The sequence below is a fragment of the Carassius gibelio genome, chromosome A2 (genome assembly GCF_023724105.1).
Source record: "Carassius gibelio isolate Cgi1373 ecotype wild population from Czech Republic chromosome A2, carGib1.2-hapl.c, whole genome shotgun sequence".
Lineage (NCBI taxonomy): Eukaryota > Metazoa > Chordata > Actinopteri > Cypriniformes > Cyprinidae > Carassius > Carassius gibelio.
The window spans coordinates 25,008,403-25,021,219 of NC_068372.1; the positions used below are offsets into that span (position 1 = coordinate 25,008,403).

A 12,817-nucleotide genomic window follows, 5' to 3' on the forward strand; every position below is an offset into this window, starting at 1 on the left:
CTGCCACAGACCAATTGAAACTTAAAGGTGTTTAGGAGCCAAACGAACTCCCCCAGAAAGTTTGCTTGGGGGAGTTGCTTTGAAATGTCAAAATGAACTTTGTTTTGGCCTGATTGTTCGAAATGAAGTCATATCAGTTCGCTCTTCAATTTCGTTTGAAGTATATCAAGGCCTTTAAGATATGTCTTTTTTCTACATGATATATTAAGGGTTTTTCAATTGTTTTAGAATAAAATTATAATACTATTCATATTTTAACATGAAACTAAAAGTTTTCAATTAGAGTGTTTTCAGCTTGTTTATTTTCATATAAAAATACGGCATGCAGTTGCATCAAACAATGGTATCTACATTATTCAATGTAAACTGTTATAATCATAATTAATAATCACAATTTGGAGGGAATAATCGATAATTATACTGCATTCATCCACGATGGCACAACAACTGAATTCTATATTAATGCACACTGATGCAAAGTTATTTGGCAATATTTACAATGACTTTCAAAACTTCCCAGCCAACCAATTTAATAGATAGCTGCACAAGTTTCAACACTCTCATATCATAGTCACATTCTCGAGGAACGAACAGTCGCTGAAGTAATCACGAACAATAGTCTTTAATAATCCATTGAAAACGGAGAACAAGGAGCCCATTCAACAAGGAGACCAACAAATACAAACAGAATGGACTTGGGTTTTTAAACTCAGGATAACGGGGAACTAAGGAGACACACCTGGAATCAAATTAACCATCAAACTAATCAGACTGGGGAGAAACTGGGACATGGAGCACAACAAAACAGTCCAGGGGCGTGACAAATATCTTCTATCTTCTTTTCTCCTGCTGAAAAAAGCAGCTTAAACTAGCCTAAAATGGTTTGTTGGTCTCAGCTGGTCACCTAGTCTGCGCAAGCAGGTCTGTTTGCTGGTTTTAGACTCCTTTCAACAGGTCAGACCTAGAAGACCAACTTGCTGATGAGCTAAACCAGCTGAGCACCAGTTTGATCAAGCTGGGCACTTATTTAAATCAGTTAAGACCAGCAAACCATCTCAGACTGGTTTAAGCAGTTATTTCAGCAGTATATTCAATATATAATGTGCATTTATTTTATTTTAGGGGAAGTCGTGGCCTAATGGTTAGAGGGTTGGACTCCCAATCGAAGGGTTGTGAGTTCTAGTCTCGGGCCGGCAGGAATTGTGTGTGGGGGGAGTGCATGTACAGTTCTCTCTTCACCTTCAATACCACGACTGAGGTTCCCTTGAGCAAGGCATCGAACCCCCAACTGCTCCCCGGGCGCCGCAGCATAAATGGCTGCCCACTGCTCCAGGTGTGTGCTCACAGTGTGTGTGTGTTCACTGCTCTGTGTGTGTGTGCACTTCGGATGGGTTAAATGCAGAGCACAAATTCTGAGTATGGGTCACCATACTTGGCTGAATGTCACATCACTTAGTCACTTATTATTTAATTTTCTTCCTGGTAAGTCCAGCTAACTGATTATTATAACAAAGTTATTGTTAATAATAAATGTGTAAATATTTGTTTAGCATGTGGTTATTAATGCTGTTTTTATTAAAACAATACAACTAAAACCAATGCTTAAAACACTGAAATGCACAGACGAAACAGAAGGTGTTTATTGCTTTATTAAGCTATGTAGATTCTGATCTCAACTTGGAGGTAACAGATGGGCCACTGATGGTCCTATAAACCAGAAACAAAAGCCAGAAACACAAGCAAGTTGTGTGTGTTTTAATATACATGTGGGAAGATGAGAAACAGACTAAAAAACACATTAAAACACAAACACAGACGGTGCTCAGCTAAGAAACAGGCTTAACTGAGTATCTGGTCATCTCTGTGTACCTGATGGGCTCCATGACGACAAGCAGCCTGCTGGTCTTTTCTAAACAGGCGTGTACACAGAGAAGTGTGTGTTTGTGTAAAATGAGAGCATGACACCTGTTCAGCAGTGTGTTTTTTATCTAAGGTGCACAGAGCAGATGTTAAGCCATTGTTCCTGTGTAATGCATACACCCCCACCCCCACTTACCTGTCCATAGTCGGTGTTAAAGACCACCACTCCACCAGAACATGAGTCCACAGTACTGGGGACATAACGATCCTCCACCCAGAGCCATACACGACAACCCTATCAAACACACAAATGTTGTTTGGCAAAATGCTTGAACAGTAGCAGAAACACAACAACTGTTTGCAAAACCATGCATTAGATGGAATTGTGGATCTTGAAATGAAATGAGAAATTTTGAAAGGATCTTTTTAACAGCATTCTGTGATACAGAAAAATCCCTAACAAATAGCAGAAACAATCAAATAGACAACTTTTGAGTTAAAATATGCTGTATTTTTAATTATAGATCTTAACATCTTGGTGTTTTTAGTTTTAGATCTCTGGTTTTAGTTTCACATGGGTCTCCAAAAGACCTCCAAATAAACCTTTGAGCAATATCTTTTTTTGGAAGGCTCTCCTCATTAAGACCAATAATTACCAATAACTGTACCTTATTATAGCAAATTCCTCCCTCTCTCTCATATGCCAAACACACACACACACTAAAAGTGTACATGCTGATGGAAGAAACACATGGTGATCTGAACAGGCCTGACTGGCTGTGAGGCCCCAATGAAGCAGACACATCTGAACTTTAACTCCATTCCACACTTACACGCACACACGCACACACACACGCTGTGTTCAGAACTTCAGTCCATTGCTACATTGCGTTATGGGTATAGTAGTTGTATATACTAGTTCAAATGTACTACATATATAATTTACCACTAAATTCTCCACATTGAAAACATCAGACTGAAAGTATAAATCAAATACAACATGAACACAACAAAATGATTATGTCTGACCACAGTACAAACAACAACTTTTAACATGCAAGTTTTAAATTTAGACTGTGAAAAACTCACTGAAAGCCTTTTGAATATCAATAAATACTCTTAAAAACGTTAATTTGGATTATTAAATCTTTCAAATTCATCATTGTTAACCTGTCATCCTCTCTCAACTTCTAATGCAGGCAGTGGTATAAACTCAACAGTCCTTTATAGTTTAGAAGAACGGAAACACACACACACACACACACACACACACACACACACACACAGACACAGAACTGCTGAATGATCAGACTAAACTGCAACAGAACAGCTGTGCAGCTGGACACACACAGTTGAACATTTTCTCCAAACCCAGCATAATATCCAGAAACAACTATAAGTAACTTAACCATTCTAAGACTGATTCCACCGGAAAGAGTGTCAAAACAACACGGTTTTGAGCAATACTGACGCAACTACTGGCAAGAGTTTAGGACAGGAGAGGTTTTTTTGGCTTGTATTTTTTATGGCCTTCAGTTTGCATGTTATTTGACAGAGAGCACTTGGCAAGATTTGAAATTATTTCAATGCAACACAGGAAATAAAATTTGCCTTTTGTCCGATTAACTGATCAAATTAATCAACAGTTTGAGTGGTTAAATTAGCTGTTAGCTGGAGCCCAAGTGTAAAGATTATTCTAATAGAAATCCACAGTTTACTCCAACCTGAAAGGCCACAGTAATCACAGAAACACTTTTGTTTGGTAAGACAAAGACAAAGGTCTGTAGAGGAAATAGACAATTTAAGTTATTTTCTCTCTGATTACTTTCATGTGCACATCTTCATGGTTTCTAACAGACTATGCACATATGCAGGCTTTTCGCTAACCTACCACTTGTTTGCTAAAGTTAGTAGCTACAAAAAACAAATACAGACAAACTGAGAAAGACAGAACAGAAAAAAATAGGACAAGGCTAGTTTCATAAATTTGCCACTATCTTAAGACTGTGTCTTATATGAACTAGTTTAACTAACTAGCAGTTAGGCAAGGAGTAAGAAGTCTTATTTTGCAGATTCAAGTTAGACCAAGCTACAGTACGTTTTTATGTAACCAACTTTTAACTAGTCTATGCAGCTCGGCCACAGGAAGTGATTTTATCAATGATGTGCTCATGTCAAATGCCAAAAAAAAAAAGAAAGAAATACACTTATAGAGGAAATGAAACTTTTAAAGGTTACAATATGAATAATTTAGCATGGAGCATTTTGAGTATTAACAGTCAATGTTTACTGTCTCAAGAGAAATCAACTCTGTACTGGATTTGCTCTTGTCTCAAATTACTTTAAATCCTCAACACTCAAAGTCAGCCCCATCAAGTTAGCGCATCTCTAACCTAAACAAACAGGAAGCTGTTTTCCTCCCTAAACCAAATTTATCTCAGGAATTCAGGACTTCTAATCCAATTCACCATCTCTGCAGTAAACCAGGATGCTTCCCAACATTTCATCTCCACATGATTGGTTAATGTGTAATGCATCTCTAGAGATACAGTTTAGAAATGAATGTTAAGAAACTTTTGAATTGATCAATGTTTTTTTTTTTTTTATGTGTGGAGAACAAAAATGCCCCTCAAAGATTGCTAAACCTTACAAATCCTCACTTTGGGGACATCCAGGAGTGCGTGGTGGTTGAGGCACTGAACTTGAGTGTGTGTGTGTGTGTGTTTTTCATGGACAGAAGCATATTTTGAGTTAAGCAGCTTTGACCTCGTCTCGTCTTTATCTGCAAATATTAGAAGATTACAACTGTAATCAGTTTATGATTTTAACACTCCCATGCTCACACTTCACAGTTAAAAATACTCCAGTCATATTTCATTCAGAAATATCTTGAGTCAAATTTATTGCTTAGATGTAGACCTTTTGAAATGACACAAAAACCTAAATGTTATGTAAACGCTTCAGTCCAACTGTTGTGAGGTTTAACCAACAGATCTAAAATTATATTTCAATACCCATGGTGTTATTTGACTACACAAAACCCTCACTGTAACTCACTAAGAGAGAAGAGCAAAGAAACATTGACAGAAAAGAAAAAAAAGAAAGTCTGTGGTCAGTAAGATTTTTTTTTTTTTTTCGTTTTTGAAAGACATCTCTGATGCTCACCAACCCTCTACTTATTTTCTCAAAAATACAATAAAAACAGTAATAGTGTGAAACACTATTTACAATTTAAAATATCTGTTTTTTTATTTTAATATATTTTCAAACAGAATACTATTTGAATTTATTTCTGTAATGTCAAAGCTGAATTTTCAGAACCCATTTAGTTTTTAGCGTCACATGATCCTTTACAAATTATTCTAATATGCTTATATGCTGCTCATGAAATATTTCTTCATATTATTGATGTTTTAAAACAGTTGTGCTGCTTAACTTTTTTTGTGCAAACCATGAAAGCCTAAATTTTTTTTATAATAATTCTTTGAATAATAGAAAGTCTTTATGATCAATTCAATGCTGAATAAAAGTATTACTATCTTTCAGAAAAACAAACAAACAAAAAAATCTTCCAGACCCCAAACTTTTGAATGGTACTGCACATGTCTGCCAGGTTTTCTGGCCAATATTCACTTCCTGTGCTAGAACAGATGACTCAAGGGAATCACGGATTTAAACAGGTACCAAGAATCCAACTAAAACAACACATGCACATAACTGATGCACAAAGACACCCAAATCAAACATCACTGACCCTTCCTAATTTTGTTTCATGTTCCGATGAAAGAAAAACCTCACTTTGAAGTTAAAAAGTGCAGTGTGTGCATGCATGTCCTTGTATTGTGAATCTAAACTAAATCTTAAAATAAAATCAGAGTTTTGGAGGGCGAGCAGGCTGGGCGGAGTAAAGGATGAAACAGACCAGAGTTACTCTGTAATCTCTGCTGCTTACGGAGCATGTTTAGAGCTTACCACACATGCACACACTCTTCTCCACTGCTCTTTCGCTGTCCCCGTTTCTTTCTCTCATTTGGCTGCAGGAAGTGAGGGATCAGATATCGTTTGGGTTAACACGAAGGCAGGCCTGTGATGAAGGGCATTCCTGCATACTTCCAACCCAAAGACCTAAACTTCAGTTCTCTCACATGCTGGGGTTGATGTTCAGACAGTTCATTCTCCTAAACTTATAACCAAACTTCTTTCACCAAGCAACCCCCCTCAAACACACTCATATACACTGCATTGCAGCCTGACCTACTTTTCTCTTTCTCTGCAGAATGAAAAATGTGTGTTTATACTTCATGACGAGAGTGAACGCGGGAGAGAGCTGTATAAATTCACACAGAACAAAGACCATTTTCGTGCATGCATGTATTTGTATGCAGGTGTACTTTGTACCTGGTCACAGTTTAGACCCTTACGAAAGGAAAATATATTTACCAATATATTTCTTAAAATATATTGTTATATTGTAATATATTATTTTCCCTTTTTATTTTCTAATATTTTATATATTTGAATACATTTAATAATATATTGATGATACATACATTAAATTATATATTGCAAAATATACAAATGATTGCCGCTTTCAATATATCGCAATATATTGGAAAAAATAAATATATATAAGAATATATGCCTAATATATTACATGATATTCTCCAATATACTGCAATATATTTTTGTTTCATAAGGGGAAGCCTCATAGTTTGTAATTGTTATGAATCATAAAAGGAAGTCCTCTTGTTTTCTTCCCCTTTGTTTGGTGTTTATAATGCTTTAGTCATTCAGGAACAAATTAAACATTTAGTTTTGCGTGTTAATTGACATGACTCAACATTAAAAGAATATTTAGCCTAAAAGGAAATTTGTCATCATGTACTCATCCTCATTCTAACTTCTAACTATTTCTTCTATAAACCACAAAAGGGACATTTGGGAGAATGACCTGGGAAATGCTTTCCATGCAATTACAATAAATTGGGAACTGAAGTTTTCAAGATTGAAAATGTGTGACAGTCCATTTGACTTGTCGAGAAGATGTGCATAATATTTCAAACCTTGAATCGAGATCTCCTTGAAAGAAGAAATGGCTATTTGCAAAATAACAGTTCTTTTCAGTTAGATCTTTTCAATGAATCAACGGATCTGGCTAAAAAATGTATAAATGATTCATTTACAAATCAGAGTGATTCGATTCGAGTTCAGTTCACTGCCTGGATACAGTCACAACAGCTCACTCGAGAAGATTATCAGTAAAATAAACTATTTCATTTTTATCTATTTCTCACCGAAAAGCTATTTTATGACTTCAGAAGACTTGGAATATCAGACATGAGTCATACAAAGCAATTTAATGGCAGTTTTGCTTTCTTTTTAAAGCTTGAAAGTTCCAGTCCCCATTCATTCAGGACATCATTTGACAATTCTCTTTTTGAGTTTCAAGGAGCAAAAAAAGTCTTATAGAGGGTTGAGTAAATTATTTTATTTTTATTTTTTGGTTTACTTTTCATAACAGAAACATGGAACACAAACGGGAAAAAAAAAAATCCACTAACGGTTTTCTCTTCCAGTATTTCTCTTTATCAGCATAAGGGGTTTTCCTGTTCTGAGTTTCTTGTTAAAGGCTACGTTGAATCACTGTGCTGTGTAATCATTAAGCTACTCACAAGATTTAATGCATGTGTGTGTGTGTGTGTGTATGTATAACAAGAAGGATGACCTGACACAAAGTAGATGAAGAAACCTGTGGGGGTACATAACCGAGTTTGTGTGAGGTTTACTTTTCCACTCTTTGAGAACAAAACTGTCCCCAGAAGTAAGTTAAATGTGACAAAACCTCCCTTTGGGGGTGTTAGTGAAGATTATATTAGAAAGTTTTATTATAAAACACATATAACTATGCATTGTATAATACACTACTGGTAAAAAGTTTGGGATCAGTAAAACATGTCATGTTTTTTAAAGGAGTATTTTATGCTCATCACGGCTACATTTATTTGATCAAAAATACAGAAAAAAACAGTAATCTTGCAAAATGTAATTACAATTTAAAATAATGTTTTCTAATTTTATATATATATATATTGTGATGCAAAGCTTAACTTCCATCAGCCATTATAAAGTGTCACATGATCCTCGAGAAATCAATCTAATATTCCAATTTATTATTAGAAATATCAAAGTTGGCAACAGTTGTGCTGCCAAATATTTTTTTGGATACTGCTAAACTTTTTCAGGATTATTTGATGAATAAAAACTTAAAAAGAACATAATACATAATAAAAAACTGTAGTGTACATGGTTAGAAAAGATTTCTATTTTAAATAAATGCTCTTATAAATAAATAATTTTTTACTTGTTATTCATCAAAGAATCTTGAAAAAAAGTAAAAAAAAAAATTAAGCAACACAACAGTTTCCAGCACTGATAATAAATACCTTAATCATTTTAGAATGATTTCTGAAGGATCATGTGACACTGAAGACTGAAGTAATGATACAGAAAATTCAGCTTTGCATGAAAGGAATAAATTACATTTTAATGCATATTAAAATAGAAAAGGATTATTTTATCAATTGATTGATTATTTTATCATCAAAATATTTCACAATATTGCATCTTTTTCTGTATTTTTGAGACCTCACAACTGCACCCAAAGTAGCTCTGATCCTCTATAGGACATTTGTTTCAGGAAAAAAGAATAACCTGGATTGTTTGTTTTCCCAGAGTCACGCTCCTCTGCACTAAAACACAACTGTCAAACAGTCCCTGCGACTCTGATTGGCCAGTTCACAGGAAAATAAAGAGCTTTACCTTTGAATACACTCCGCCTATAGTGACTGCAGCGAGGCAATAACCTCAGCGACGCTGCTGTGCAAACACAACCATTCACAAACATAGCTAAAACAAAACGGATATGCAGGCTTGCAACCATAACTGCAAACAGAAATGCATGTGCATTCATGCTAAACCAAAAACACAAAAAGCTGAAAAAAAAATGGCAGATTAGTATGTGGACTCTCTCTCTGAGAGGTTCGACATGCAGAAGAGCAGAGTGTGAGACAGGAATCACGCAGTCTCTCTCCCTCTCTGAGCTCAGTCATGTAAAAGAGTTGTGTGTGAGACAGGCATTCACGAGCTCCGCTCTTCCCCACATTCCGCACGCATGTTTCGGCTGAATCTGTTTCCGCACACACAACTCTGTCTCTTTTTAAAGACTGCTCCTTTTGTCCAGAACCGATTCGCAGGCTTGATACACAGCAACTGGCAGATATTTGACACTATTGTGTGAAGCTGGTGCAGTTGCAGCCCATTGCTTTTGTGCTTCCCTCTCTAACCATCTAAAAACTATAATGTCCTAAAATCCATGTTTCAGAGCCAGTACAGGTGAGTATGTTTTACTGAAATGATTTATTTCATAAGTGTTACGCCTTCACAGGTGAAAAGTGCAATCCAGAGGACTAATGATCCACCTCAAGGCAACATTAGAAGCCTTCACTTGTGACTCATGAGACGCTGGCTTAAGGGAGGTACTCGTGCTACTGATCCTCATCTCACACTTATAACACAGTCAAGTCACAAGGGATGCATTTATTCTCATTTCCATCAACATCAGTCCTGACGAGCATTACACAAAATGACCTTTTGGCAATACTTTCATGGATTTGCCTTATTATATTTTCATTTAATAAATGTATGTAAAAAATTCAGTGTATATATTTAATATAACAAAAGTAATATTATTATTTTAGTGAATGTTACAGCTAATAAAACTTTTACTAACTAACTACTTTATTTAAAAATGACAATTTTAAAGCTTAAAATGAATTTTTAATTTTTTAATAATGTAAATAGGCTACTTAATTTCTATTTATTTCTTCATGTAATTTATAGAACTATCGTAAAATTTTTAAATGTATATTATTATCAGTGTTGGGTAAGTTACTCTAAAGAAGCAACTGATTACTAGCTACTAATTAGATCTTCAGCAGTATAATTAGGTTACTATACTAATTACTCTCTAAAACGCAATGCATTTCTTAATGCTAATTACTTTCTAAATCCTATATTACCATCAACCAGTTGAACAAAACAAGAAAAGACATGAAACTGCTTTTTTCCTTATAAAATAAATAAGATGAAACTGACAAATTATTTGAAAACTGACCAAAATATTTAAATTAAAAAGTTTACATTAAAACATACATTTTAACACCAGATGACGCACTTTTATGTTAAAAGGAGGAAACGAGACGAAAGGTAAGGAAATGTCTGTGAGCTCCGCTGGGAACGACCCAACAGTTCGACCGGGCCAATGGGAGAGATGCAAGGTCGCGAGCGCGTGCAGTGCACACACACACACACACACACACACACACAGTCCTGAACATTAAATAAATTACATCAACTTAAGCAACTTCAGCGCATAAACATACAAATACTGAGAAGTATGAAAGAATATAGAAATATACCGCCAGTTTGGTATTGTGTCTATCATATATTTGTTCTCTAGAACCGAAACAGAACGTCCTTGTTACATGAAAAGTATTTTCATATCCAACTTACCTCGGTGAAAAAGTTATCCATTGACCTTATAATTATGAATCTCCGAGGTCTTCATATAAGTCAACCATCTGAACCATTAGTGTAACACAACAGAGCGAAAAGTGTCATGCAGCCTAGAAGCTGACCACTGAAGCCAGTTTGTTTCTCTCTCGCGACACGTCTTTTGTTTCAGACCATACAGATGTTGGAAACTATCATATGTCCCCCTGCCAGTCACGAAAGTAAGAAAAAGTTGAATACTTCCCAAGCGCAGTGACACTGGAGCTCGTAAAGCCGCAGCGTAACGGTAAAGACGTAAAGACGCGGCGCGAAGTCACTTTGTATGCCGGTGTGACACGCGCCTCGGTAAACAGCGAGAGCTTCGTCTCCTGTCAAGTTTGCAGTGACTCCAAGAGTTTGTCGGTTCGCTGTATGTTGACTCCGCCCCCCGCGCGGGTTGAACGGCAAAAACTACTGGAACTTTTGGAGATCCTGGCCTCGCTCGCGCGCTCCTCCTGCTGTTCCCGTGGCGAGGGCGCCCGGCATTCCCTCAGTAGCCGCATTTCCACTGTCGGGCCAGTGCGAGCCAGGGCTTAAAGCGGGCCGGGCGGGGCTCATAGCCTCGGGCCAGTAGCACCGAGGCCAGAGTAGCGCAGGGTTTCCACAGGGGAGCTTGAAGCTCCGCTGCTCGTCACTAAAACACGCCCTTTACACGCCTCTCAGAACAACGTCATGCAACCTCATTATTTCACTAACAAAGAGAAGTTATCAGAAAACTAAGAAATAAGTCACTGGAACATGCGCGATCACAAAACGAACATGATAAAAGCGGCCGTTTGTTTGCATGCTTTGTTATTCAAATTCAAAAGCATGGATGTTTTAACTATAGAATAAGTGATACATTGATCATAATGATTTAATTTATCAAGACTCAAAATTAATCGCACATAAATACACTTTATATTTTATTTATTTATTTTTAACGCTTATGAAAATAGCCTGCTTATTCAGTAGAGTCTGTTTCTGTTTATTTGTAGTCACAGTGGCCTGTACGTCACATTAAGAATGAATGATATCTTTATTTTTATAAAGGATCCCGAACAAAAACATTATTATATTTTTATAATAGGCAACATGAGCTAAACTCTCGAGACGAGGCTTGTGATAGATAATATAAGTTAGTAAATACACGATTGTGATAGAGAATAAGAAGCTGACGTCTGATTTCTTCAAGCGGTCATATTTTCCATGTTTAATGTTAATGCCCAGCGTGCATAGTCTTTTACATCGCTTATAAATATTTCTGCCCTGTATGGTGATTATAATCCACATTGGATCAAGTTATTTCAAACACTCGCTGCTGACTGAAAGTGAGTTTTGAGCTCAACTTATTTAAATAAAGCGTTTAATGCTGGCGTTATAGCGGCTATCTTTCTGAAATGATCCACAGCGCAGACTCTCTATTTTTATAAAAGCTCCCGAACAAATATCATTATTATATTTTGATGATATGCAACGTGGAGCTAAACTCACGAAACAAGACGACAGATAAAATGTTATTTAATAAATACACAATTGTGACGTCTGATTTCTCCAAGCGGTCATATTTACCATGGTAATGTTAATGTTTATCGTGCAGTCTTTTACATCGCTTATAAATATTTCTGCCTTGTTTAGTGATTGTAATCCACATCGGATCAAGTTATTTCAATCACTCGCTGCTGACTAAGAGTGAGTTTTGAGCTCAACTGATTTTAAAAAGTCTTTAATGCTGGTGTTAAAGTTGTTTTCTTTCTGAAATGATCCGCGCTGACGCTCTCCAGACACGGAGAAACTCCGCCTTTGTTCGTAACCCCTCCTCTAGCCCCAGCTGGCCCGCTTTGGCCCAAGGATTTCGTCGGGCCGAAAAACCCTGGCCGTTGGCCCCGAGGAAGCCCCGGCGAGGCACGATCAAGCCCCGGAAGTGACAGTGGAAACGCGACTGGCCCTGGCACGCACTAGCACGCCCGGTCCTAGCTCGATAGTGGAAACACGGCTAGTGACAGTAAAAGAAATGGACACAGCGACCCCATCGGAACTCAATTGAGACAAATGAAGCCCAGTTTTAGCGTTTTTTAGCACTTCCGTTTCTGACGCGCAGACTCAAACGAAGCTTGACGACGTCAGCAACCTGTCTGACAGATGTAAATCTTCTAGTAGCTGTGTGTGCAAACTGCCATCGTTAATCTTGCAGAGACGGCGAGCTTGAGCGGGGAGTTCTTTGTCGTGAGTGAGCAGGAGTAAGTATTCTGATTAATTATTTTGTATAGTATTTTAAAATGTAACGCCAGTACGCCATATTAAGTTAATTGCCTGCGAGCTTCTCCACCTGTCTGTACGGTAATGCGACAGAGAGCCGAGTGGTTAT

The 12,817-nt window shown here is 37.0% G+C and overlaps 1 protein-coding gene across 1 annotated transcript in view; it reads right to left on the reverse strand.

Moving 5' to 3' along the window:
• The window catches only part of LOC127934447 (unconventional myosin-X), a 37,961-nt gene extending 27,020 nt beyond the window's left edge, over positions 1-10,941 (reverse strand). Inside the window, exons 1-2 of the mRNA XM_052531839.1 lie at positions 10,432-10,941; positions 2,057-2,155 (exon numbers count right to left, since the gene is read on the reverse strand). Of these exons, the coding sequence (XP_052387799.1) occupies positions 2,057-2,155; positions 10,432-10,452 (120 nt within the window). The 5' untranslated portion in view covers positions 10,453-10,941. The remainder of the gene's footprint in view (positions 1-2,056; positions 2,156-10,431) is intronic.
• Positions 10,942-12,817: the final 1,876 nt, after the last annotated feature.